General features: G+C 39.3%; 1 protein-coding gene across 1 annotated transcript; it reads left to right on the top strand.

The window, feature by feature from the left end:
* The first annotated feature begins 760 nt into the window (after positions 1 to 760).
* On the top strand, positions 761 to 27,895 carry LOC148021957 (grpE protein homolog 2, mitochondrial-like). Its single transcript, XM_087697496.1, has 6 exons — positions 761 to 1,099; positions 1,218 to 1,257; positions 25,824 to 26,261; positions 26,362 to 26,529; positions 27,126 to 27,257; positions 27,352 to 27,895. The coding sequence occupies exons 1-6, from the start codon at positions 963 to 965 to the stop codon at positions 27,418 to 27,420; spliced, it is 984 nt and encodes a 327-aa protein (XP_087553622.1). The 5' UTR covers positions 761 to 962; the 3' UTR covers positions 27,421 to 27,895.

Consider the following 27,895-nt stretch of genomic DNA (forward strand, 5'->3'; position numbering starts at 1 on the left):
AGAGCCGGCGACTACTAGCTAGAGGGAAGGCTCGGTGAGCATCAACTAGTATGATGGAAGCCTCATTAAAAGATGTTGCATGGGAGGTGATGGGGTGCATCTAGTTAAGAGCTGGCGACTACTAGCTAGAGGGAAGGCTCAGTGGTCCTATCATACCACACCCTAGGTATGATGATCAAGACCCACCATGCCATAGAGCATCAACTAGATGGGGGGTGCATCTAGTTAAGAGCCGGCGACTACTAGCTAGAGGGAAGGCTCGGTGGTCCTATCATACCACACCCTAGGTATGGTGATCAAGACCCACCATGCCATAGAGCATCAACTAGATGGGGGGTGCATCTAGTTAAGAGCTGGCGACTACTAGCTAGAGGGAAGGCTCGGTGGTCCTATCATACCACACCCTAGGTATGATGATCAAGACCCACCATGCCATAGAGCATCAACTAGTTAGATGGAAGCCTCATTAAATGATGTTGCATGGGAGGTGAAGGAGGTGATGGGGTGCATCTTGTTAAGAGCTGGTGACTACTAGCTAGGAGCTGGTGAACACGCAAGAAGGGGTTCATCTAGCAGATTTTTGACTGGAGGGTGTGAAACAACTGGCATTATGAACGAATTTGTTAGATTTGTGCTCCAAATAGATCACATTGATCGTATAATTGTAAGCACCATGTCACTCGCGTTAATCCATAATTTGCTAAGTCGCCAAAGTTCTTAGAGTTACTCGATCAAACAGTCCATATGAAAGGGCAGGCTACAGAAGGAAACAGTTGATTGAGGGTACACCGCACAGTACTAGAATAGAAGCTTTTGCATTCTTCTAGAGCGAAGGGTAGAGGCGTCATCATGTCGCCCAAGGGTTTCTACAACCTTCAAGGGTGCGCACTCCACTCCATTCTCTATCAGACAGAAGAGAAAAACGACCGCGACGAACAGACACTAGCAGCAGATCGAACCCCATGGCATTCCTGACATCTAGGATAATGGCGAAGCTCGGGATTCTGGAAGGGGCTTCCAAGGGCGTTTCCTGGCCTTGGAAGGATTGCAGGTGCTTGCCCGCCGCTCGTCATGTGAAGATTAGTCTGCTCCATCAAAGGTACCCTTGCCTCCTGTTCTTCATCCCTGCCTCTCTTTTGCTTACCTTCTTCATTCGGAAGATCCACAACGCTCTGTGTGGGTTTTTCCTCTTTTTAATTTTTGAAACCATTTGCCAGGACACAGAAGCTCATACACCAAGTGCCTCAAATACCTAAGGTATCAGTCCTGATAGTCTATTTTGCATTCTCGTATAAATAATTGGCTGCATTTTGGCACCTCAACTCATGTGCTAGCTTACAATGTTTACATCCTGATGTAAGTAAATCTGCTAATTGTGATTTCTACAAGCAGTGTTCATGAACATGACAGACTTACAGTCAGCATATTCTCTTCTTTCTGATTGCAAGTTTATATTCCTTTTGTGTAGGTGGTTGCCATACTTATCAGTGCTGCTTTATATACATACATCTGATGCGATTTAATCTCCTAGCTTAACCATGATGCGGGAGCCCTCAAGTGCTGGTTCTAGACGAAGTTTTTCTTCCACCTTGACTAGCATTAAACATAGCATTTTGTGGAGCACAAAATGTGGCCCCGATCAGATGTGTGCTAGGAGCACCAAATGCATTGCCAAACATTCTTGTTTGCATGCTGGGGATCACATTGATGTGATTGTATGCGAGTTTTGCATTTTTCTTGCCATTCGAAGATGCATCTGCCCATGCATTCATGGTTGTGTATGCATTACTGCTTATTAGCTTCTTAAACAGCCCCAGAACATGCTTAATTAATGAAAAACCTTAAAAAAGGGGAGCAGTTTGGGAGAGTTTTTGTGTAAACCCTAATTAAGGTGGGTCCATCCACATCCATAAATAGACAAGCTGCCTACCATTCAGCCCATCCCTTTTGTGCAGGTTTTTTACTCTTCAATGCAGATTTCAGCCATCAGCCTTCCTCCATGTGGCTGTCCAGCCTTTGCGATTGTTGCCACCACTTTATTTGCTGCTCTAGCTCCTAGCAACTGCCCTTCTAGTTGCCACCTATTGCCAAGTGTTCCTTCTATTGCTGTGTTTGGCCCTAGACAGCCATCATCAGCTCCAATTGATACTTTTCTTATCGCATTTGGTAGTTTCAACCATCGCTAGTTTCCTTAGGCTCCTCCATTGTTCCAAACATCCTACTATTGTTGGTGATTTGTGTTTTGGTCTTCTTCACCCTTCAACTACTCTGATTGGTGGTTACAATACTTGAAATTTGTCTCCCATGGACCTCACACTGTGACACTCTATTGCACTACCCTTGAGCATTCGGTACACTCTTACATTCATTTATTGCATTGATTAATTCACTTGAGAGTTTTCCTTCTTTCTTCGTTTGTGTTTGTGTTTTTGCGTTGAGTTTTGAAATTTACTTTTTGCATTTAGGGTTTGAGTTTTGCACGTCATTATCTTTGTCTTTGTGTTTTTGTTGTGGTTGTACACTCTATGTTTTCTTATTGCAAACCCTAGTAGTTTCTTCACAAACATGTCTATGGCATGGATATCAAAAGTAGTAGTACCTATTAGCTTTATTTAGCCTCTCGTGTGAACACATAGTATTGTGTGTAAAACTACATGTTTAGGTGTGAACACTGTTTACACCTCTTAGTATGGATAAACACCTCTTAGTATTGAATAAGGGTCAAAGGGTTAACTACATAGCTTAGCCGATATATTTAGGCCTTATCATTTGTACTAGCATCCATATCTATCCATTCATTTTTACTGTGTGTGTAAATGCAAGAGCTTTCTCTTCTCTCTCTCTCTCTCTCTCTCTCTCTCTCTCTCTCTCTCTCTCTCTCCCTCCAAAAAAAAAAAGGAGTTCCACTGTAGCCTGCCAGTCACGTAAGCTCCGTGCTCAACAATGGTATCAGAGCCATCTTGTTGTATTTTTCTTGAATATCCTCCTCAGCCACCTTGACCGGCCATGTATATTGATTGTTGCACCAAGTCTACTTGTTGAAGTCGCCATGATCAGTTTTTAGGAATGCAAGGCTTAAGAAGCGTTGTTTCCGCCTTTTACTAGTGCGCAATTGCTTTCCATATAACTCGCTAAAGAAGAGTAGAAAGTACTATGTTCACTAGCCCTCTACTACTCACTAGTACCATGGCTGCCCCTCTGTTGATTTGTGCTCTACTAGCAACCCATTGACAACAATGTTATTAGCCAAGCTAGGTTTTGCCCAATTTAATCAAACTTTGATTCCTAATATTTAATCTTGTGCCTTTTAAACCAAAAGGTGCTATTCGTATTAAAAAAGGGGGCATGTATATTCTTTTTCATGGGGCATTATCATATCTCTCACATTTTTGGTTGGCCACACATAGGGCTTACGTAAGTCTTCCCAGGCTCTACCAAGCGCCTCAAGGGTATTACTATATTTTGCGAGCACGTCACACATTGCATTTGCCTAGTGACATCACTACAAATAGACAACATTGATTGCATCTTCCTCAACATTGACATTGAGGGGGGATTTTGATCCCATAAAAAATATTTAAAATTCAAAACATATATTTAAAACATTGAAAATATAAAGATAAAAAATTAGTTGATCGGAATTAGACATTGTTATGCTCACACATGCACTAAGACCTTTCCAAGAATAATTATGAAATAATTAAGTGGGATCCTCTGTCTCGATTTCAATCCAACATGAGTTGTATTTTTTAAAATTCATTTTATTTTGATTCACAAAGGAGATAATTTAGGGGGTTTTGTAATTGCTTTACGCATGACGTCTGAGTTGATTTTGAAAGCTATATCCCTGTATTTGGTCTTTGGTCATGTGCCCAAGTGTCTTTGAGCCACATAGGTTTTTGATCAGCCTCTGAGCCATAGTTGTCAGGTACGAAAAGTATGGTACGATAAAATACGGTACTTAATGGTACCTTAAGATTTTATAAGGTACGGTACGATATTAGTACGAAAAAAAAATTAACTTCATTATTTTGAACTATAGATGATAGAACAAATGTTTAAAGTCTAAATAGCAATGCTATTGGAGTATATAAGATGAATACTTGAGGGTAACACACCAAAACCTACATGGCATATATCGCATGTGCAATATGCGCTACAACTTAAGAGTGCATACATAGGAGTAGATATATCATACATGAATGATTATACAAATAAGAGGCATGTATGCTTGAGAGAGAGAGAGAGAGAGAGATGAAATAACATGAGATGCTTTATTAACCTCTACAAGAGGCCAAAATGACATGTGAAATCAACAGTTACCAAACAAACCACCAAAGGTTTTGGTAAAAGATTTATGAATTTTGTTATGGTTTTGTTTGGCATTGCTAAGGCTAAAGTAGCTACCGATGGTACATTCACTAATTTGTGTACTCTCAGAAGGTACATTAGGCCAAGCTATCCTCTGGCCTAGTTTTATTAGCAATGTGTACTAATGCTTTGGGTTGGGTGGTGCAAAATGAGTTGTGAACAAAGGTAAAATCAATAGGATTAAGCTACTTGATGATTCTCAAATGGTGCTGAATTTATTTATTGATGACACTAACATATTGTGAAAAATGATGGGACATCAATTAGAAACGTATAGAACTGCTTGAATACCTTATGTATGGCCTTTGGCTCTAGGATAAATCATAATAAAACATGTATGAGGAGTCTAATCAAGCTTCCACCCCCTTTCTTGGTTGATTGATCAAGACTACAAAATCATCACCACAACCACAACAACAACAGTCAACAACCCAAACCACCACTAACAACAACTACGCAAAAAAAAAAGGTGCTTGTTTTTTGGTGCGAAATCGTACGGTACGGTACGGTACGAACCAATTCGTACTACGTACAAGGGTAGCTATGCTCTGAGCTATGCACACACTCCTCTGTACCATGCCTTATTTGGGGTTCCTGAGCTTCTAGGTAGACCATGTCATGACCATCCTCGTGCTACATCTCTTCCATTTATATATCTCCTTTTTCAAAATTATTATATAGGATTAGATAGTGCCTCTTCGAGGAGGTGAGACCTTCCATTTCCCTTTTCATATGTTGTGTCATGAGTTTAGGCACCCATGACATGAAGGGGATTTGTTAGCTTTATTTATCTTCATGTGTGTGAACACACATTATTTATCCTCCTGTGTACACTTTCACACACAACAATTCATTCTCACAGTGTATGTATATTATCACTTGTACTAGCTTAGCCTATATGTTCATTGTTTAGGCTCTATCACTTGTACTAGCACCCATTATTTGTGAAATACGCGGGATCTAGAGTATGGCTATGGCGGCTTGTAAGCATAGACTAAACTCATGATGACATTGACTGAAGACCACAACTGTTACATAAGTGAAGTAGGTTCCAAGATGAAAGCTTGGACTCATAAACACAATCTTATGTAGGACTGACACTAATTGATAAAGAAAAGCATCATCATGTATTTATTCATCTATCAAAAGTGGTAGTCAAGTACAATGCTTTATAGTTGTTGGATGTGTACAGTTTTCCCTTTCTGTGCATATGGGATTCTTGCAACCTGCATGTTTTCATATCAAATTGCCTCATACAAAGAGGCTACATTAGGTGTGATTGCTAATATCTCAACACCCCTCCTCAATCACAACTAGAAAATACAAGTGTGTAGAGGTTTTAGTGAAAGTAACACCTGCAAAGTGTGGGCACATAAAAAATGTGACAAAACACCAGAGGCTGTCGCAGAAAAGGCTAAGTGTGGGTACCACAAACATGATGGAGATCCAGAGGCTGTAGCAAGGGCCTTACAAAGGCTATAATACAAGGCTACATGAGGAGTTTTACAAGCTTATGATAAAAACATTTGAGCTAGACATTACAAGGCTAAAAAAGTCAGTAAAAAATAGGATCAAGGACTGTGAGGCCCTTGCGTTTTTTAGCATTTAGATCTTCGGTTCATTGCAGTTATTCTTGTCTAGCTTCGTGTACTTGTACTTCACTTTGTTTGCCACTTCAAATTCTTCATGATTTTTTTGCTTCTTCTTCTTATTCTTGTTCTTTTGGTCCTGTTGATCTGCTTCTTCATTGACTTTACTTGTAATAGTTGCATCAGTCTTTATGTCCATGTCTCCCTCAAGCAAAGGTATCATTGTCTTTGAGGCAGCAGAAATGTCTTCAAAATCTTCAAATAAATTCATCGATTGCTCTTCAAAACAAGTAAATCCATCCGTCTCTACAAGCGGAATAAACAAGTCTTCCATGTAGTTGAATTGAGCAACAAGAGTAATGTTGCTCTTCATGAGAAGCATCTTCATAAAAGACTTGATTTTGGTCATTCCTATGATGGAAATTAGCTTCAAATGACTGAGAATAACCAGCAATGAGTTGATCTTTGTATGTGTCAAAAGACACAAGCAATGGCAGTGAAGTATCAAAAGATACTAGTTTGAAATTTGATGTTTGTTGCTTGAGTTTGACTTGATGATCTTCAAAAACTCTTCCTAGCTTTCCCTCCTTGCTGATTTGATGGTTGAATACTTGTTGAAAACTTTAGATTAGAGTGGCGTTGTCTTGGTTTAAGTGGCAGGAGAGAGAATGAAGAAAAAATGAGCTTGAAGATAGTGGCTATGGCTGTCCTGTCAAAACAGGGACCAACGACTGGTAAATGAGCTCCCACGAGCTCATTAGGTCGAATCTGCTCAAACCCTTTGAGATGGAGGACCCTCACTAATGGGTCTTAACTTTCCCTAAGAGGGTTTGTACTCGTTTTGCCCGAGTTGAGAGATCTAAGCCTTCAAAGCGGTTGCTGTTAAAATTGTGCCCAGATTTAGGAAAATGCAAATGCCGGGCATGGTGTGCATCAATCTCCTTGATATTTGTGCCAAGAAGTTGCGCCATGACGTGAAGAACAACTCTGGAGAAGAAAGCTCGAAGGGATATGGCCTGGTTGATGAGATATGGCTGCTCCAATGGGGATAGGTAGGTGCTGACCACAGACACAGTTATGGCAACGACTTTGAAAAGAGGCAATGTTGAAGCTATAGTTGCCTAATCTCAATGATTGAGGTGCCAGGGAGGAGCTCTGAAAGTAGAGAAACACTTCTCCAGAAGGAAGTTCAGAGAGATTTGGCCTGTGGAGAGAGATATGAAAGCTTCAAGCTGATAGGGTGCTGCTAGCTATGGCTACCATGGAAGCTTCATTGAAGGTAGGAATGCAAATGAAGTTGGAGATAGGGTCCAGTACTCAAACCGAGCTGAGTAGAGATGGAAAGGAGCTGAGAGGAGTGAAAGGAGAGTTGGGCCATGCTCAACTGAGCTCTGATACCATGTGAAATACGCGGGATCCAGAGCATGGCTATGGCGGCTTGTAAGCATTGACTGAAGACCACAATTGTTACACAAGTGAATTAGGTTCCAAGATGTAAGCTTGGACTCATAAATACAATCTTGTGTAGGACTGACAAGTACAAGACTGACACTAACTGATAAAGAAAAGCATCATCATGTATTCATTCATCTATCAAAAGTGGTAGTCAAGTATAATGCTTTATAGTTGTTGGATGGGTATAGTTTTCCCTTTCAAGTTTCTGTGCATATGGGATTCCTGCAGCCTGCATGTCTTCATCCCAGACTGCCTCATACAAAGAGGCTACATTAGGTGTGATTACTAATATCTCAACATTATTATCAATTCATTCTCACAGTGTGTGTACGTGCAAGAGAGCTCTCTCTCTCTCTCTCTCTCTTCCCCCCCCCCCCCCCCCCCCCCCCCCCAAAAAAAAAGAAAGGAAAGGAGTTCTATTTGTCATAGCTTGCTGGTGACATACGTGAGCTCCATACCCAATAGTACCATGACCAACCATAGCGTAGGCATGGATCCTCCAAAGTACTTTGGATATTCCACATTCTAAGGCATACCTTGCTGTTCTAAAAGGCATAGTGTATGCATTACCAAGATTCCTATGCATTTGCTATTCTTGATCCAAAGCAAACATCTCCATCTACTGGTTTGATGCGTTGGTTGTATTTTGAGCCTTTGCCACCTCTACCGTTGGTGATACACGCTGTCTTGAAGCATTAGAAGATGCCTTTCCCTTTTCATGCTTGCTGCCTTTCTTTTGGGACTATATGAATATAGCAAAACATGGGTCTTTAGTGAGTTAGAGATAAAGTACCCACGGCTGCCATCGATTGAGTCTTAAAACTGAGCATCTGAATTCTGTTGTTCTTGCTGATTTTCAGTGACATAATGCATTGAAGTTCCAGCTTTATGGCCAAAGCCAGCATTATAGCAAGCTGCCCATGTTGGGGCCCCATTCCATGATCAAGCATTGCACTCTCTCCATTGTCTCCAAACTCTTTAGAGAGTGATGTATTCTTCACTGCTTGAAGATGACATGCTTGCTGAATTTTGTGTCAGCTGAGACCCATTTCAGCAAATTGCTTGCTCTTATTGCTTACAATTAGATGCCTTGGGCCCAATGACAAAGTTCATGTATCTCAGCAATGGAACCATGAGACCAGCTTTCCTCAATTGAAAGGGTTGTGAATACCTTGTCTATGAGTTTATTATAGCAAGCGAATAATTAATGTATGAGCAAATTCAGCCCTTTATAATCAAACAAGTCTTAGATTCCTCAAAATAGGTGTCCCTTGTGGCATTTCAGCATGCAAATAGTTAATGCATCAACGAATTCAGCACATTATAATCAAACAAGTCTTAGATTTTTTGGCCTACGAGTTCTTGCAACTAAAATGTCCCCAATTTCTCTTCAAATCAAAGCACAATCTCCTATTGAATTTGGAATCACTTGTTGTCTAGAACATTTGGTAGCAGTAATCCTCAATTTTCCCCTTGTTTTTAAATACTCAAGTGAAGTCTTCAACAATTGCATGCAAGTGACCGTTGTTGTAGATGACCAAAACTCTTCAAATCTATTGTTAATCTTCAAATTTGCAGCAACAAACCTTCACGCATGATTGAGATTTGTTGGCATCAATAGCAAGATAGCCATGCCAATTGTAATTTTGTTAAAATTGGGTTTGAATAAATAATTTTAACATTTAATGGTTGTCATTTCATAATAGAGGCATTCAATTGGCATTTTGGTTGTGATTTGTATGAACACACTTGGACCACCAAGGCACTTTTTTCCATCTTTAGGAGGTTTTTTTTCCCTTGGCCCTGTATATACACTGCTTCTTATTCTCCTAGGTGTATTTGCGTTGGTGCAATCCTAAAATCAACAATTGATATTAGAGTGGGCTTTGATCTCTTGGACAGCGTTTGTATTCTCCACTTTGATTTTCTTAGTTTGGGATGATATTCGAGGAGTGTTCACAGACTGACAAATATTGTGCAATAGCCCATAAGACTTCGTGTCATCATATTTTTGTTTTTGGTTTGTTTTGACCTCCATTTGCATTACTACCAATACTATGGAGACTATTTCATCCTTTTGTTCAAAATTTTCAGCAAAGGTTAATTGTGGAGAAAAACTTTTGCATCAAGTTCAATCGAATGCCATGGCTTATAATGATGATGCTGTACTTATATGATGCATCATGTATTGCTTGCAAAGGGGCTTTGGAACATTGTGGATGGAATTGAAAGATGACGCAGTAGCATTTCAAAAGCTACAAGTGTCACTAGGTGGTGATACTTTTTGCAGTTGCTTTTCTTATTTACTTATATCAATATTTTATTTTATTTCTCTTTAGTTGCAGTTGCTTTTTACTCCCAGAGCTCTCTTGGATTCAGCTTGGATTTTTGCATGGCCAAAAGAGGCAGCCATTGGGACAAATTGGACTAATGGTTTGTCTGAGCCTTAGGACCGGTTCCATATTGAATGCACACTGAAGAATAGAATGCTAGTGGTTTGGGATTGTGTGCTTAGGCACTAGAAATGGTGTAGGACAATGAGCCTGGCCAAGATAGAAGATGGACATGTGAGAATGATCACGGAATAAAAGTCACCGTAATTGAGCCACATTATACTTCTTAATGTGGTTGCAATGATAAAAGTTGCTCGGGACAACTTGAGGAATGCAGGGGTCACCATCCCTAAGATTTAGGGAGTTACTATTTTTGGACCCTAGAATTTACTCGCGTCATTATCTTTGTTTTTGCACGAGGATTAATTCTCTGGTCTGTGCCAAGGTCAAAATTTGCACCGATCATGGGGAATTTTAGACTGGAAGGTTTAAACGGGAAAATTGTTACATGTATGCCATGTGGCACAAATTCCCAAATGAGAGAGAGAGAGAGAGAGAGAGAGAGAGAGAGAGAGAGAGAGAGAGAGAATTAAAAAAAAATGTAATAGGTATGAGGGGTAGATCTGAGAGTGAAGTTTTGAGGAGCTGAGAGTAGATTGCTGTAAGTTCATCAGCTATGGAGAGTATCTTCGTCTCTGACTTATGTACGGAGGTAGAGCTTGCTCCCTCTAGTCAACTCTCTCTCTATTCTCAGAGAAAATGCTTCGCATGATGAGCTGATTCCATTGAAGGTACAATTCTGTGTTTTCTTTGCATTTCTGTGAGGCAAGAGCCTCACTGTCCAAGTTCAGGAGCAGCTATTGGCTTCTCCAATGCAGGAACTAAAGAAAGTGATGACGATGCCATACAGGAACATGATTTTTTAGCTCTGATTTAGTGCTGTTTGTGGAACTGTTTTACTACTAGAATGATACTAGGGTAAAAGGGATGTTGTTTTGGATATGCTGGACAGTAAGAACAGTAAATACAGAGTTCTGCATACTGCAATTTTGCACATGAACCATTGAGTTATGGTCATAGAAAATGCTTTCCTAAAAGGGATGTTGTTCTGGATATGTTGAACAGTAAAAACAGTAAATACAGAGTTTTGCAAATTGTAATTTTGCACATGAATTATTGAGTTATGGTCATAGAAAATGCTTTCCTAAAAGGGATGTTGTTCTGGTCATGGTGTACTGTCCTTATGCAGCTGGGATTTACTTAGAAAAGATGAAAACCAACTGTTTACATGTTATGTATTTTGGAACATTTTATTTTTTGTAACTTTTTATCTTTTAATTGTTATACCAAGTGGGGTGCCGGTCTTCGGGGCCAATCTGGTGTTTCCACCAAGCTTTGGGCAATCTCTCCTAAAATGTCCTGGCTCATTACAGTGAAAGCATCTAAGACCATCCTTGTTTTCGTGGTAGGAACAAAATTTTCAACTACATTGGATTTTGCCTTCTTCTGACCTTGGTGAAATTGTCCTTGGGTTCTTTTTGCTTGACCTTTGAATCCTCCTTTGTTCTAATTATTGTAGCTCCAGAACTTATTATTTTTAGGCTTGATTGTACTTCCCACACAATAGGAGCAGCTTGAATCAAAGCATCTTGGAGGTCTATTGGGCGCATTGATTCCAAACAAGTGTTCAGAGGAGAATTTAGCCCATTGTAGAACTTGGATACTTATTGAGCAGTAACCATGGAGGATGCATATTTAAAAAGCGAAACAAACTTGGAGTAATATGCCTCCAGGGTCATTTCCATTTGCTTCAAATTAAAGAACTCATTCATCTTCTGGGTACGATAAGCTGGATGTACATATCTTCCTCTTACAACTTCTTTTAGCAAATCCCAAGTAATGGTATTTTGAGGGACACCTTGATCTCAGCACCACTGCTTCCATCAAAGTCAAGCTTTGCTAATTAATTTTAGCTTAGCTATCATGGCTTGGTTGTTGGCTGGGATAGTTCCAAGTAGCAGTAAAATAATCTTTCATGGATTCGATCCAAATTTTTGCATTGGCTTCCACATTCTCGTCTCTCCCGTCAAATTCAAGAGGTTTGACTTGCTTCAAAATATTCATTTTCTCTTGGGCTTTGTTGGGAATTATTATGGGTGTAAGATTCTAGGAAATTTTCAAAAATTCCCAAGTTAAGCTTTATGAAATTTATATAGCGTTAATATTAGAGTGTGATATTCAACTTATTTCTTGCTTGATTTATCGAAAAAAATTCAAACAAAACTCTTTTCTCATTGCTAAAGTTGGAGTGAGGTCTCTGTTTGTGTGTGTGTGTGTGTGTGAAGAGACCAGGTGTTAATTGAAGGAACTACTGCTTTATGTGAATCATAGATTGGTTTCATGGTTCCATCCTCGGGATTTGAATTCTTTTTTGTAAGAATTTAAGCTTGGACAGTTTTGGGTGAAAAGGCCATACACAGAGGTTTTACAGAGATTACAGGTGAGAAAGACTACGAGATTTTTCTTGGATACAGTATTTCTTGGATACAAGACTAGAGAGATGGCAGACATGGACAAAGGCAAAGGCAAACTCCCCCATGAAGAAGAGAGTTCTTCTACAATTGAGATTGAACCACAAGATGAGGAGTAAGAACAGGAGGACTTGTTCATGGCACAACTCCTCTGTATGGTTGGCTCTTTCCAACAGCTTGTAAAGAATCCTCGGATGCAAAAATTTTTGAAGTCACATAATGAGGATTCTCAGGCTGAGTCATCACATCATACCATGGAGTGCTAAAAAAGGCAAGCCTCTAATGTGCGTGAGCATGTGGAAAAGACACCAAACATGGAGACAGGTCCAGTGCAATAAGAAGCACAAGCATGGGATTAGAGAGTGAATGGTCAAGGCAATTATGCACAAGTGGCACAACAGACTATTCCTCCTCAGTTTGCTACTTATCTTGTTTACTTTGGTTGTGGGTCAGTTTTTCAAGCAATGGCTGGATTACCCACGGGTTATCAGGGATACTTCCCTAGAGGGCCACCAGGAATGATGCCTATTGAGGCAGTGAATCCACTTTATGCTAATATTGGTCTACAGCGCTGTTATCAGACTTTGTAGAGTCCTTATTTGATGCACGAAGTACAAAAATGTAGTGGCTGGTTTTTTTCAGCCTAGTGGACATATGGCAGCTAAGACTAGTGAAATTAATGCTTATAATGCGCCTAAGGGACTCCCCTTTTTACAGCCACCTGTCTATGACAACCTGACACCAAAAAGTGCAAAGCCTAAAGACTATAAAGAGGGTGGTTAGGCATTAAAGTTTGAAACCTTCAGTGATATGCAAGATAAGCTGAAAGCTTTGACATTTATACAATAGTTTGATGCAGCTTACATTGGAGGGAATTTTACCGAGACTTCTAAGGTGCAGAAGGCTGCAACTTTTTTGAAAGGTAATGCTTTGCAGTGGTGGAACATATTGTTGATGCAAGGATATGCACCTGCCACCTGGGTCCATTTTAAACAGTTGTTTGCAGCCTCATGGTTAACTAACACGTTTGAAGTAGATGTCACGACTGCATGGCATAAATTGGATGCGGCAAATTGTGCAGATTTAGAATAGTACAATAAGAAATTTTGGGAAGTACTTTTGCCCAAGAGTTCTTATAGGATAGTGCCCCTATCAGAATAAATTGAAAAGTACTATTGCGGTTTGTGCAAAGCCATCAGGGATTATTGCACCAAGACTAGGGTTACAAATATGGTATAGTTAATTGAAAATGCTGGTGTGGCAAATGCATTGTTGAAAGAAAAAGCCGATAGCTTTAAAGGCAATGAAAAGAAGGATTCTCAGTTTAAGCAGGATCTTGGCAAGAAAAAGAAGAAGCAATTTCCAGGAAAGACCAGTTTTACAAAGAAGTCTTTTTGGAAGAAAAGATTTCAGCAGCAACCTTAGACTTATTTTAAACAAGGCAATGGACAGAAGAGGCCACTTTTTGGCAAATCATTTGAAGAAAGAAAGGCTTTAATGATGGTTGGGAAATGCTTTATATGTGAACTAAAAGGCCATATTGCTTCTAAGTGCCCACAACAATCTTCTAAAGATGCGGAGGATAAAGATGTGCCAAGTAAAAAGAAGCCCAACATTGGCCTAGTGCCTGATATGGTGGAAGATCAATTAGCTGATGATGCTACAGAATTGTGTAGAGCTTGGGAAAGATAAGAGATTCCATAGTGCTTATTTTCTTTGATCCTGGAGCTCGTGCAAGCTTTATCTCACCGGTATTGGTAGCTAAGTTGGGTATACGTCCCGAGGAAATGGGACCAGTTGAACAGTCTGATTTGGCATGTCCAGGACATATTGAACCTGTCACTCCCATTCTTGGCAAACTCCATATGCACATTCAGAGCTATGTGGACACAGAGGGGTTACATATTATGCCTTTAGAGAGCTGTGATGTTCTGTTGGGTGTTCCATGGTGCCACAGGAAGCATGCTATCTTGGATACTTACAATAGAACGATTGCTCTTATACAGAGGGGCAAGACTTATGTGTTAGATGTGAAGCTTAAAGGAGAGTCTGTCCCAATTGTTTCTACTTTTGCAATTACTTTTGTAATGAAAAATCATATTTCTGCGTATTTGGTTTTTGCAAAGCAAGTTAATGAAGTTGACAGCAATGTGTCTGCACTAGATGAAAGTTGAAGGGCTTTCTTGGATAAATATAGTGACTGTTTCTGAGATTCGTTACCAGGAGAGTTGCACCCTAAGAGGCGTGAAGATCATACCATAGATGTTATTTCAGGGACTAGTCCGGCCAATAGGCCATTGTACAGGGTCAGTGTAGCCGCTAGCGCAACAGAAAGATATTATGACAGGGGTTAATGAGCTTTTAGAGAAGGGACTAATTCAGCCCAGTAGTTCTCCGTTTTGTTCACCTGTGTTGTTAGTTCAGAAAAAGGACGGCTATTGGCAAATGTGTATTGACTACAAAGCCTTGAATAAGAACACGATCAAGAACAGGTTTCCGATTCCAAGGATAGATGACATTCTTGATCGATTAGAGGGAGCAAGAATGTTTAGCAGGATAGATTTGAAAAGTGGGTGCCATCAGATCAGAATGAGGCCATAGGATATCCATAAGACTCTTTTTAGAACGACATTTGGTCTTTATGAATTTGTTGTAGTGACAGGTTAGGCATGAAGATTGAGACAGTTAGTTGCTACGCGCAGCGAGAGACGGAGAGAGAGTGGGTGAGAGCAAAGTAGAGTGTGCACGTTTTTAGGTAGAATGACGAGTGTGTAGCTGTAGGTTTTTAGATAGATATATATGTGTAAGTACAAGTGCTAAGGGTGTGTTCACACCCGAGCACATTTAAAGGCACGAGGGCCTTTATTCCCAACAACCTCCCACCTAAAGGCAATGTGCCTTAAGAGGAGAAAAGAATCATAGCACATTTACAGGCACGAGGGCCTTTATTCCCAACAACCTCCCACTTAAAGGCAATGTGCCTTAAGAGGAGAAAAGAATCAGCTAAGTCTAGGTATGCTCAAGGCTGAAATACATATATCTATCCAACTTCCATCATCTGTTGGCAATGAGCAAACTGCTTTGCTAGAAGACCCTTCGTGAGAAGGTCTGCAGGGTTATCATGTGTATGCACTTTGACAAGCTCAATGCTCTTGCTGTCGAGTACATCTCTAATGAAGTGATACTTCACATGTATGTGCTTTGTCTTTGCATGAAAGACAGGATTCCGTGCTAGCATGATAGCACTCTGACTATAACAAGTAACTCTTTGATGCCAAGCTCTCCCACCAGACGTCAAAGCCATAAAGCCTCCTTGCATTTCTCAGTGGCAGCCGCATACTATGCCTCTGTAGTAGACAATGCAACACACTTTTGTAGTGTGGAGATCCAAGAGATTGCTCCTCCTGTGAAAGAAAACACATACCCAGAAGTGGACTTCCTGCAATCCGCATGACCAGCATAGTCTACATCCGTAAAGCCAACAACATAGGCCTTCTACTTCCCAAAGCAGATGCACAACTCTTTTGTGCGTTTGAGATATTTCATAATATCCTTCACTGCATCCCAATGCTTCTTGCCAGGGGTTGCCATGTATCTGCTAACCACTCCCACTACAAAGGCAATGTCAGGACGTGTAGCAATCATAGCATATATCAAATTGCCAATAGCTGAAGCATATAGTATCTTGGCCATTTCAGCCTTTTCATCATTAGATGTAGGGCTGCCCTCTACACCGAGTTTCACATATGGAGGCAATGGAACCCCAATCGTTTTCCTCCCCTCCATATTGAAGCGCTGCAAAACCTTGGAGATATACTCTTGCCGAGATAGATAGAGTAATCCTTTCGACCTATCTCTGAGTATTTGCATGCCAAGAATGTGATTTGCATCACCAAGATCCTTCATGTCAAAGTTGCCATGAAGACTTTGCTTCAGTGAGCCCAAGGCATGAGTATCCCTGCCAGCAATTAGCATGTCGTCTATATACAAAACCAAGATAATCAGGTTGCCATCTGCTGCCTTCTTGGTGTACAAGCAGTGATCCACTTGACTTCTATGGAAACCTTGAGACTGCATAAATGTATCAAACTTATGATACCATTCTCTGGGTGCTTGTTTTAGCCCATACAAACTCCTTTTGAGTTTACATACCATCTTTTCTTTCCCTTTTCTCACAAACCCTTCAGGCTGCTATATATATATGTCTTCATGGAGATCACCATGTAAAAACGCAGTCTTTACATCCATTTGTATGAGCTCTATATCTTCACTTGCAACCAAGCCCAAAATGGTTCTCAATGTAGTCATCTTGACTACATGAGAGAAAATCTCATCAAAGTCATTTCCAAGCTCTTGCTTGTACCCCTTTGCAACCAATCTTGCTTTGTACTTTGGTGAGGAACCAGAAGTGACCATCTTGTAAACCCATTTGCATGGAAGTGTTTTCTGCCCTTTAGGCATCTGCACCAAGTCCCAAGTGCCATTTTTCTCAAGAGATTCCATTTTTGACAACATGGCTTTATACCATTTCTTGCTGTCCTGTCTGTATATTGCTTCGTTGAAGCAAGATGGTTTACCACAATTTGTCAACATGACATAATCAACTACATAATTTGCACTAGGAACAAATCTAACAGGTTGTATTGTAGCCCTAGACGATCTCCTAATCCAATGATCATTGTTTGCTGGCTGTTCTTGCAAATTTCTATTTTCAGCATGCTATCCTGGCATTTCAGTCTGCAAATCAGCATTAATAGCTTGTTGTCCTGGTTGTTCCTGCATATGTAGTCGCTCATTGTCATGGGCAATAGCTGGCTGATCATTTCCACTATCATTTTCTGCATTTACAGGTTCATTTACAGCAGGTATTTGCTGCTGTACAGCGGGTACATTTTGCTGTCCAAAAGGTATTTCTTCCCGGAATACAACCCTACGGACCTCCTCAGTCTTTTCAGGCTGTTTTTGTATGTGATCTTCCCGGAAAATAACATCATTTCTGCGTATTACTTTCCTTTTCTCGGGATCCCACAATCTATACCCCATTTCACCCTCGTCACCATATCCTAGGAAAATGCATTTACAGGACTTTGGCTCAAGTTTGCTGCGTTTTTCTTTACGAATGTGCACAAAAGCCTCGTAGCCAAGCACTTTCAAGTGAGCATATGGAGGTGGCTTGTCCAGCCACGCTTATTGGGGAACCCCCCTCTTTCCCCCCCCCCCCCCCCCCCTCCCACCCCCCAAAAAAAAAAAAGACCTGTTTGGTGATCGATTTATCAAGTGTATGGCCGTCATAACAGCCTCTGTCCAAAAACCATGGGGTAATGCAGCATGAGACAGCATCGTACGGATCTTATTCTGTATGGTCCAATTCATACGCTTTGCAACTCCATTTTGGGGCGGATTATGAGGGGTAGTGAGCTCCCTCTTTATCCCTTTGCTGTCACAATATGCTTGAAAGGCCTTGGATTCCCCACCATTGTCAGAGCGAAGATACTTAAATGTCTTATCTATCTGATTTTCAGCCAATGCCAAGAATTTTTTAAACTTGTCAAGCATTTCATCCTTGCTACGAATAGGATAAACCTATATCTTCCTTGTAGTATCATCAACAAAGGTGACAAAATATTTCTTTTCCCCTAAAGATAATCCTGGCATTTGATATACATCTGAATGTACTAACTCTAGAGAAGAAGATTACAAAGAAAGAGACTTTTTGTGAGACGTCTGTGCATGTTTGCCATAAATACAATGATCACAATGCTCAAAATCAGCATAACGAAGACAAGGTAAGTAACCCAAACGAGAAAGCACTTTCATTCCTGTTTGACTCATGTGTCCCAACCGGCCATGCCATAAAGAAATACTTGGCTGCTCGGTCACGGCAACAACAAATGACGAGTGTGTACCTTTAGGTTTTTAGATATATATGTGGAGGTACAAGTGCTAAGGGTGTGTTCACATCCAAGCACATTTAAAGGCATGAAGGCCTTTATTTCCAACATTTTAGTCATGCCGTTTGGATTGACCAACGCTCCCGCTACGTTTAACAAGATGATGGATAGAATTTTCCTACCTTATCGAAGTTTCGTTGGCACATTCTTCATTCTTTGATGATATGATTATCTTTTCAAAGAATGAAGAGGAGCATAGAAAACACTTAGTTACAGTCTTTAATGAGCTTAAGCACAAAAGAGTGCTCATTAATAGCAAGAAGAGTGAATTCTTTTTGGAAGAGATTCACTTCCTTGGGCACATAGTTTCTAAAGATGGTGTGAAGATGGATCTTGCAAAGATAGAAGCAATTGTCTATTGGCTAGGCTTGAAAACCGTTCATGATGTCCGTAGTTTCCTTGGCCTATGCTCTTAGTACAGAAGATTTGTAAGACACTTTGCAGTGATTGCTTCTCCTTTACATGCGCTTGAAAAGAAGGATGTCAAATGGCAATGGACTGACAAAGAGAAATCAACATTTAGATGTTTGAAGGGAAAAATTACTACAGATCCAGTACTTATTTCACCAGATTTGTCTAAGCCATTTGTAGTTCAGTGTGATGCATGTGGAAATAGCATTGGTGTTGTATTAGTGTAGAATGGCCGAGTTGTGGCATACGAGAGTAGAATACTTTCTATCATTGAAAGGACTTACTAAATTTATGAGAAAGAGTTTTTGGTTGTGATCCATGCACTTTCTAGTTGAAAGCACTATTTGCTTGGTGCTGATTTTGTAGTGCATTCAGATCATCAAACACTTAGATACTTTCTCACATAGACTAAATTGTCAGAGAAACACATGCGTTGGGCAAATTTCCTATCTATGTTTCATTTTTAGATAGTGCATGTGGAAGACAAGAAGAATGTAGTTGCAGGTGCTTTATCTTGCAAACCACATGTGTTAGTTGTTTTTGTTTCTTATCACCATGAATTGGATGATATGAAAGTGTAGTATGCTGATGACGAAGATTTCTCTAAAATCTATGAACAGTTGATCAATGGCCAACATCATGATCATTATGCCTTCAAAGAAGGCTTTATCATGATGCATGGAAGACTATGCGTTACAAAACAGCTAAGGCCAAAAGTTTTATTAGAAAGTCATGCTCCACTGTATGCAGGACATCGTGGTATTGATGCTACAATCAAAGCGACAGAGACTTTCTTCTATTGGCTAGCCTTGAGATCTAATGTTGATGCATATGTGAGATCTTGCCTTGTATGCCAAAAGGTCAAATTTGATAGACAGAAGACACTAGGGTTATTACAGCCGTTGCCTATTCCAAAAAGGCCATGGCAAAGTATTGCCATGGATTTCATTTTTGATATTCCAAGAACTTCTTCAGGGAAAGATGGAATTTGGACTATCATTTGTAGATTCAACAAACATCCACATTTCATTCCTGTAAGGAAAAAGGTTAAGTCAGAACACATGGTAAATATATTTATGCATAATATCTTTGAGTACCATGGAATGCCACAGTCAATTGTCAGTGATAAGAGACCCAAGAATGACTTGCTTGTTTTGGAAAGCATTGTTTGAAAACATGGGTACTACGCTGAAATTTTCATCTTCTTTTTATCCACAAACTGATGGACAGTCTGAAGAAGCAAATTCGACTGTTTTAGATCTACTAAAGTGTTATGTTTCAGATCATAAAACTTCTTGGAAACACTACTTGCCCATTGGTAGAGTATGCAAAATGCTTTCCTAAAAGGGATATTCTGGATATACTAGACAGTAAAAATAGTAAATACTGAGTTCTGCAGACTACAATTCTGCATATGAATTATTGAGTTATGGTCACAAAAAATGCTTTCCTAAAAGGGATGTTGTTCTGGTCATGCTGTATTGTTCTTATGCAACTGGGATTTACTTAGAAAATATGAAAACCAATTGTTCACAGGTTATGTATTTTGGAACATTTCATTTTTTTGTAACTTTCCTTCTTTGAATCGATAAAGAAATAGTAAATATTTGAGAGGGGCGCCGGTCTGCGGGGCCAATCTGGTGTTGAGCGAGGGAGTGAGGTCTTTGTTTGTGTGTGTGTGTGTGTGAAAAGACCAGGTGTTAATTGAAGGAATTACTGCTTTATGTGAGTCATAGACCGCTTCAACAAGTGTAGCAAAAACAAGAGAAATAGATAGTAGAAAGAACAAAAACATACAAAGGATGCTACAGGTTTTAGTTTTGCTCCAGTTAATATAGAGCACCACCACCACCTACTCCTAAGCAAATTTGTTGCGATGGTAGACATGTAGAGGCTCATGCTTTGGTTGTATTGTCTATTAAACGTACCATGATTCAACGTATTTATTTATGTAAGATAGGTAAGGATGCTTGGGATACACTTGTATGTTTATATCAAGGAAGAAAAGAGATCCGTGTTACTTACCTACATTAAGCAGTAAAGAGTAAGCAAAGCGACTCCATGGATAGCTTTTTAACAAATATCAAATAATTGAAGTAGTTGATTGCTACAGATGAGATTTTGCTAGATAGTTCACTTCTTCAGATTGTTCTCAATGATCTTTTTGACTTTTATCAGAGGTTTTGTACTTACTCTTCATTTGAGGATGAAAGGAAATTTGTAAGCTTTGACATTTGATGAGTTGGTTTCTGTTAAGGACAATCTAGGCAAAACAAGTTCATTGGATGCATTGTAGATCAATCTTTTGTGGCTAGTCAGAATAATAAGTAAAAGCTTCATTTTCTACTAGCAAGTAGAAAATTGTATATGCTATTTAGACAAAGAAGATTGATAAGAATAAGAAGGAAAAAAAAGTGTTAGATGTTTTGTAGGCATTGTAAGACAAAAGATTATGTAATTAAGGATTGTTCTAAGTTGGTTGCAAAAGAGGCCAAGAAGAAAGAGGCTAGTGTGGCTATTGCAAACGCTTGTCCTTTTGAGTTAGAATTTGCAAATGTTGTGTAGGATATAGAGTGGACTGTTAGTGTGCAATGCAGTTACAACCCTTCTTTATATGATTCTTGTATATTTGTTGCGGATTTAGATGCATAGTGCTTCGACAATGGTGCCACTAAACATATTACTTCTTTACACAGTGTCACGGGGACATTAAATTTTTGAGATGCTTTAATCTTGCTAGTAACATTTGATTAAGTTAATGAATAAATTTGTAAGGTTATTAAGCACGTGTTGCACATGGCAATTATTTCATGGTAACAAGCCAAGGATCTCAAGGATACTGTGGGTATCAAAGGCAAAAGTTGTAACAAGTTATACCAATTGGGTTTTGGTTGTCAGTTTTGACCCTAGGATAGTTGTTTGGCCAAGAAGTGTCAATGGTGACACTAGGGATTAGCTTCAATTAATTAATTCCAATTTGAGAGTCAATAGTGGTTGGGGACCACTCAAAGTTGCAAATGGTCTAGTCAATTCAATTATGGATGACACATTTCATTTTAGGCAGGGTTAAAAGGACTAAACTTAATTTTGAAAATTAATTTAATGGTTGGATAATGCTGAAAAATGGTTTTAGAAGGCAGCCACTTGGCACAAATACCCATGCAAAACGGGAAAAGACATTTTTGGGTTTGGAGGCTCATTCGGTTCATTCAGCTTGGGGGGGGAGGGGGAGAGAGAGAGAGCTATTGATCAGATTTCGAGTTTGTTTCTGGTGGCAACATTTATTGCAAGCGACAACATGTTTGGAGCTTTAGGCAGCAGGCAGATTTGGGAGTTTTTATGTGAGAAAACTCTGATTTCTCTCTCTTCTCAGTAATCTCTTATCGTCTCTAGTCCACTTTCAGGTTATCTTAGCAAATCTCAACCATTTGGAAAAGATCACAGTCAAATTTGGTGGATAGCAAGAGAAATCCTGTTGTAAACTCTAATTTATAGTAGCAATGAGGGTTTAGCAGCCACCTTGAGACTTGTGCCATCAGCCAAAGGCATTGTACATTGAAATCAACATCTAAAATTTGTGGAATTGTCAAGATTTTGGATATTAGACCATCCATTGTAAAATTGGGGTAGCATTTGGTCAGTTGGGATTCCATTAGAGCAAGTCTTGGGTGAAATTCAAAGGAAATTGGCCCATTTTGTTTTGTTGATTGTTGGTGCAACAATGGGCTTTTGGATCAGCCAAGGAGATTATGGAATCTTGGCTTTAGGCCCAATAGGGTGTCTATTGTCCAAGATTATTGAAGGTAAAGTGTGCACTTCAGTTTATACTTATTTATTGATAGTTGTAATTGAGTATTTAATTAGGGATTACCACCCTATCTGTGAAGGAAGGCTGGTGTCATGTATTCTCTACACTTTTCTTTATGTAGCCTATTCACTTCTCTTGAGCTTGCTTAAGGGTAGTATTGTGGTATGTATCAATAATTTCTCTTGTCTTGTTAAAGAAGTTGAGAAAATTGTGTTGATTGTTGTTAATGGTAGTGCTTTCCACTTGTGGATGCTTTGCATGCACCAGAGATCAAGAAGAATTTAGTGTCAATTTTTGTATTTGCAAGATTGGCTTGATTGTGGAGTTTGTTGATGATAGATGCATAGTTTATGATTTCTCTTACGGTGATACAATTATTGTATCTAGTGCACTATGTCGTGGACTGTATAAGCTCAATAACTATGGAAAATGTGTGGAAGACGTAGCATGTGCAATTGATGATTCGTAGGCAATTTCAGATGGGAAAATTTGACATGTACATTTTGGTCATTTAAATTTTGTTAGTTTGTTGCACCTTAGAAATTAGATATGGTGTCTTCATTGTCTACTCTTGATATGTGTGAAAGACTCGTTTGTGAAAGTTGTATATTGGGTAAAATGTGGCGTGCTTCATTTTCAAAAGATGGTTCAGTGAGAGCTGTTTGCAAACTACAATTTGTACATAGTGATGTTTGTGGTTCCATGTAAATATCCTTTTTTGGTAACTACTTGTATTCAATGACTTTTATTGATAAATACTCTAGGCGGAAATATATATCTAAGGAATTCAATATATATATGGTTGAATGTGGGATAAAACATCAATATACAACACAAATACACCACAACAAAATGGTGTAGTTGAGAGGAAAAATAGATCACGCGTGGGGATGGCATGATACTTGATTTAGAGTTGAGCTTTGCTACATAGTTTTTGGCTTGAGCTTGTTTTATATGTAGCCTATGAAATTAACAAGTGTCCCATAAAGGCTTTGTAGTCTATCACTTTGTATGAGGCTTGTTATAGTGAAATACCATTTGTGATTTACTTGTTTTTTGTTGCTTGGCTTATACTTTGATACGAGTGTAACAATGCAAGAAGTTGGATGGAAAGTCTATGAAATGCATTTTTATTGTGTACAATAATGAAAGCAAAGGTTATGCTAGCCACAAAGTAAGCATATACTGCTTAGCCCTAATGTTGTTGGCCCATGCATCGGACACACACAGACAATACCAATTGGAGGTGTTGTCATATGGGCACTATCTATAATCCACTCACGAGTTTGTGGGGCCATCAATGTTACATCAGTAGTGTCCGATGTAGAAGGCTCAATTCCTTCTAGATGAAGGAATGTCATCGATGAAGGAGAAACCACTACTCCTAATTTCTTCGTAGTTTTCCTTCTCCTTCTCCTTTTGCTTTTTCTTCTTGGTGTCGTCCTTATCCTCGTCAGGACAATCTTTCTTCCAATGACCTACCTCACCACGTATGGCAAGGAGATTCCTTGTTCTCCTTGTTTTTATAATCTTTCTTTTTTCTTGTCTTTCCCTTTCTTTTAGGAATTTCGATTTGTAACAGCCTTCCACTTTGGAGGATTAATAGTCTTCAATTGCTTCTCTTGTCCCTCTACTATATATGAATATAGTCCTCCTACTTAAGGGTCTCCGTATGCCTTGATACTATGAACACAAAATAGGAAGCATTAATGGCAATTGTGACGATAAAATTATCAACATATCTTCAGAAGTAATAGCATTGTGGGAATTTTGAACTTGTATCTCTAATTGCCAAAGCTTATTAATATGCTCTCATATGGAGGCAGATTTGTTTTAAGTTTAAAGTCCATATCTAAAGCTCTAAAGGTATCCATTTCATCACGATCATTTGATTGTAGAGCTGGTTTAACTCTAGCCATATCTCAGGAGCAGCGGGTAAAATTTTTTAATACTCAATATGAGCAATCACAGTCGGTGTGCAAAAGAAAAATAGGAACTGGTGAATCTAGGCATACAGTTTATCCCAAAGTGCATGTATCTTTGTCAACTGCTTTTTCTCCTCTTGAGAAAGAATAGGTGAATCCTTTACTCTTAGATGATCAATGGCCTTAAGTCACAAGCTCTTCTGTAGGATCAAAAGCTGGAGGATGACAATTGCCACATTTGGTAATGATGTTGTCCATCTTGGAGTCTTATGATTTTTTGGTAGCATTAGGACCTTGCGGTTCATAATAGCCCAGAACTCCATATTGGCTTCAAAAGACATTTTCACCTAAAAAAGCTCTGCACAAACTGGGTAGTCCCCTTTGCCTTTGAAGAGGCAGTCTGCTAGGGATTCCTTCACTCATCCCAACATGTCTCAACGGTTAGAGGACATTAAACTCAAATCTGCTGCAAAATGCTGAAAATGTGGCTTTGTGTGGTAAGAAAGGTTCTTAGTTAGTTTGTATAGAATCTGGAAGCCCACGATATCCCCCTACATGCGAGTCATCAAGATGAAGATTTCAAACATTTGATAAGCCCATATGGGATTTACTTTGGCCAGCCATGTAGTAGGGCTCTCATAAGGATGCAAGCGAATATATGGGATGTCCAAACTCAATACTTGGAGGACTTTGCCTATGATAGTAACTTTCTGCCTTATGGCTCTTGGGAAGATATCTCAATAACTTTGGAAACAAATTGCTACATTTGTGAACATAAGATTTTTACCATCTTTAAGTGTGGAGAGTTTCCCTTCATTTGGTAGATGTGGCAGCAACTTTCATGCTACAACTTTTTTCTGGGAATTTTCTAAATCTTTAAGGTTTTGAATGTATCCTAATTGTGTGTGAATAACCACTATAGAAAGGAGATTCTATGTTGATTTTTTGTTGACCCTCTGCCATTGGACCTCATTTTAACGTGTTTTATATTTCATGGAGAAATTTACACGTTTTCAATAATATGTGGCATCCTTTGCAAGGATGTTAAAGTACATATAATCTCTAGCCCTAGTGTGTCATTGCTTACATCTAGCATTTGTTCAATATTTTATGGTTTTAGTTCTAAGGACTTCTAATCTCTTACCCTAGTCGTGTGTCATTGCTTACATCTAGATTTGTTCAAATATTTTACAGTTTTAGCTCTTACCTAGAACAATATTTTCTATTGAAGTCATATGCAACAATTGACTGAATTTTGGTTTGATATTTTATAATTTTAGTTCTTACTTGGGAAGACAGTTTTTCTACTGAAGTTCTATGCAACAATTTACTCACTCAACATGTGTTATAAGTAGTCAATGTATGGTAACCAGCATTTTGCTTTCTAAGCAAGCTTATTGCTTTCTACAGCTCTCTATGTAAAAGTAAATTTAGTGTGGTTTTCTACAGCTGTGTGAGAGTGTAGCTCATGGAGGAAATTCAAGCTTTGTAATCCAACCTTGTTATGGAGTTGGATCATCACAAGCATACAATTTTTCTTCAGCAGCATCACCGCCTCCAGGAAAGAATAGTCCAAATACACCTATTGAATCTACTGCAGAAGAGAAGGTTGAAACAGCTGCCACTGATTCCTCTCAGGAAGTTGAAACAGAAGGTTCATCTGAACAGAAACCTGAGATCACAGGAAAAAGGGAAGTGGTGCCACCAGTACAAGTAGACAAGGACACTCTTATGAAGATAATAGTAGAGCGGGAGTTGCTACTTGCAGAAAAAATTAAGCAGATTGCAGAATTGAAAGAAAGGCTTTTGTCCAGCATTGCTGAGCTGGAAAATGTGAAAGAGAGGCTGCGAAGGGAGTCCGAAATGACAAAAAAATATGCCATACAGGTGATCTTTACATATCTTACCGTCTCTCAATATTTGATTGCTCAAGATCATTACATGTACTAGAATATTTATAGATAATGCATGTCATTGGATTGTGCAGGAATTTGCAGAAGAACTACTGGATGTGGCAGATAATGTAGACAGGGCTATTGCAACAGTACCAGAAGATGTTCGCACAGAAGTTTTAGCAAACCCTTCCTCTGAAGCAGCCAAACATTTGAAAACTCTGTTAGAAGGCGTGATAGCCACTGAAAAGGAACTGTTGCATGTACGTTCCCTGCTTATCAAATAAATTATAGTTGATCTCAAATAATTACAGTCGATCTTGTTTGTCTTTAGTTATTACCTGGTAGTAATGTTGTGATAACGTACAAGACATGTTTATCTGTAAACAAAGCTGCGGATTTGCTGAACATCAAAGGGGAAAAGGAGAGAGGGGCTGGAATGTAATTTCTGTTCAGCTTTATCTACCATGTCAAAATCATTTGAAAAGGTGCCCTTGCATGAGGAGTCAGAGGCCTGTTTGTCTCCTTTTTATCTCCCTGTTCACAGTATTAAAAATTTTCCCTGGTGAAATATTTACGTACATTGGACAGTCTTGGATGTCTTGATCAGTAATTGTAAACTGGGCATGTGATAGCTTTGCTAGTACTGCACCCAGCCATGGGTGAGTATCCAGCTTGTTGCATTCAACTTCTTAGAGCTGTGGGGACTAAGGCCTGTTAATCTATTAATCCACTCTAAAATTCCATGATGCTTATGTTTAAACTGGAAATCAAAGTGAAACATGTGTCTAATAGCTACGTTACTTGACAACTGCGGCTTTTGGGTGTCCTAACAGAAACTGCTTTTAATTTGCTTCAGGTGTTCAAGAAATTTGGGATTCAAAGATTTGAGCCAGTTGTTGGTCAACAATTTGATCCGAATTCGCACCTTGCTCTTTATGAAGTTGCTGACCCATGCAAAAAGCCTGGGACTGTTGCTGTTGTTGTCCAGGTACCCAAAACCTTTACAAGTTTTTGTGCTTCTCGCCTGAGAAAGGTGTTCATCTGGCTTTCTGAACATGTTTTTCAATTGCTGTTGCTTGCAGCCGGGGTACATGCTGCATGACAGGGTTCTTCGACCTGCTGAGGTTGGTGTAGCAAAAAGTGGGGAGTAACTGCGACGGTGATGGAAATTTGAAGATTTACATCTATACTCCCTCATTCAAGGTTGTGGATTATAGCGTAGTTTTGTTAATAGCGCAAGGTGTGAATATGCTAACTGGGCAGTTTCCACTGGAGTGTTTTACTAAAGCATTATGCTCTGCATGAGCCTTGAGAAGTCAGAGCACACTCTGTAGCTAGTAGTATGTTATCTGACATTGGTAGTTTTGCACATCCAATGTTCCAAGTTTTGGACAGGAGTCGTGTTATGATGGAGTGTACATGAACATATGCAAAGGTTTGCCATAATGACCTTAAGACCCTTGTATTTATAAGAATCTATATATAGGATGCTAGGTGAGATACTAGTTAGAAGGCTTTTGCTTGAGGTACACTCCTACCTACCTGCCACATCACTTGTGTATATATCGCCATCTCTTGTACTCGTACCATAATTAAAGCATTATATTAATCAATCACTCTCCACTC

This window comes from Lygodium microphyllum, chromosome 17, assembly GCF_053477565.2.
Source record: "Lygodium microphyllum isolate KBCC chromosome 17, Lygodium_microphyllum_v1.1.10, whole genome shotgun sequence".
NCBI lineage: Eukaryota > Viridiplantae > Streptophyta > Polypodiopsida > Schizaeales > Lygodiaceae > Lygodium > Lygodium microphyllum.

What these genes read in the sequence shown, in the direction of transcription:
- LOC148021957 (XM_087697496.1), top strand. Translation starts at nt 963, where the DNA reads ATGGCATTCCTGACATCTAGGATAATGGCGAAGCTCGGGATTCTGGAA. An exon ending in AAGTGCCTCAAATACCTAAG is followed by an intron (nt 1,258 to 25,823) that starts GTATCAGTCCTG and finishes GGTTTTCTACAG; the next exon opens with CTGTGTGAGAGTGTAGCTCA. An exon ending in CAAAAAAATATGCCATACAG is followed by an intron (nt 26,262 to 26,361) that starts GTGATCTTTACA and finishes TGGATTGTGCAG; the next exon opens with GAATTTGCAGAAGAACTACT.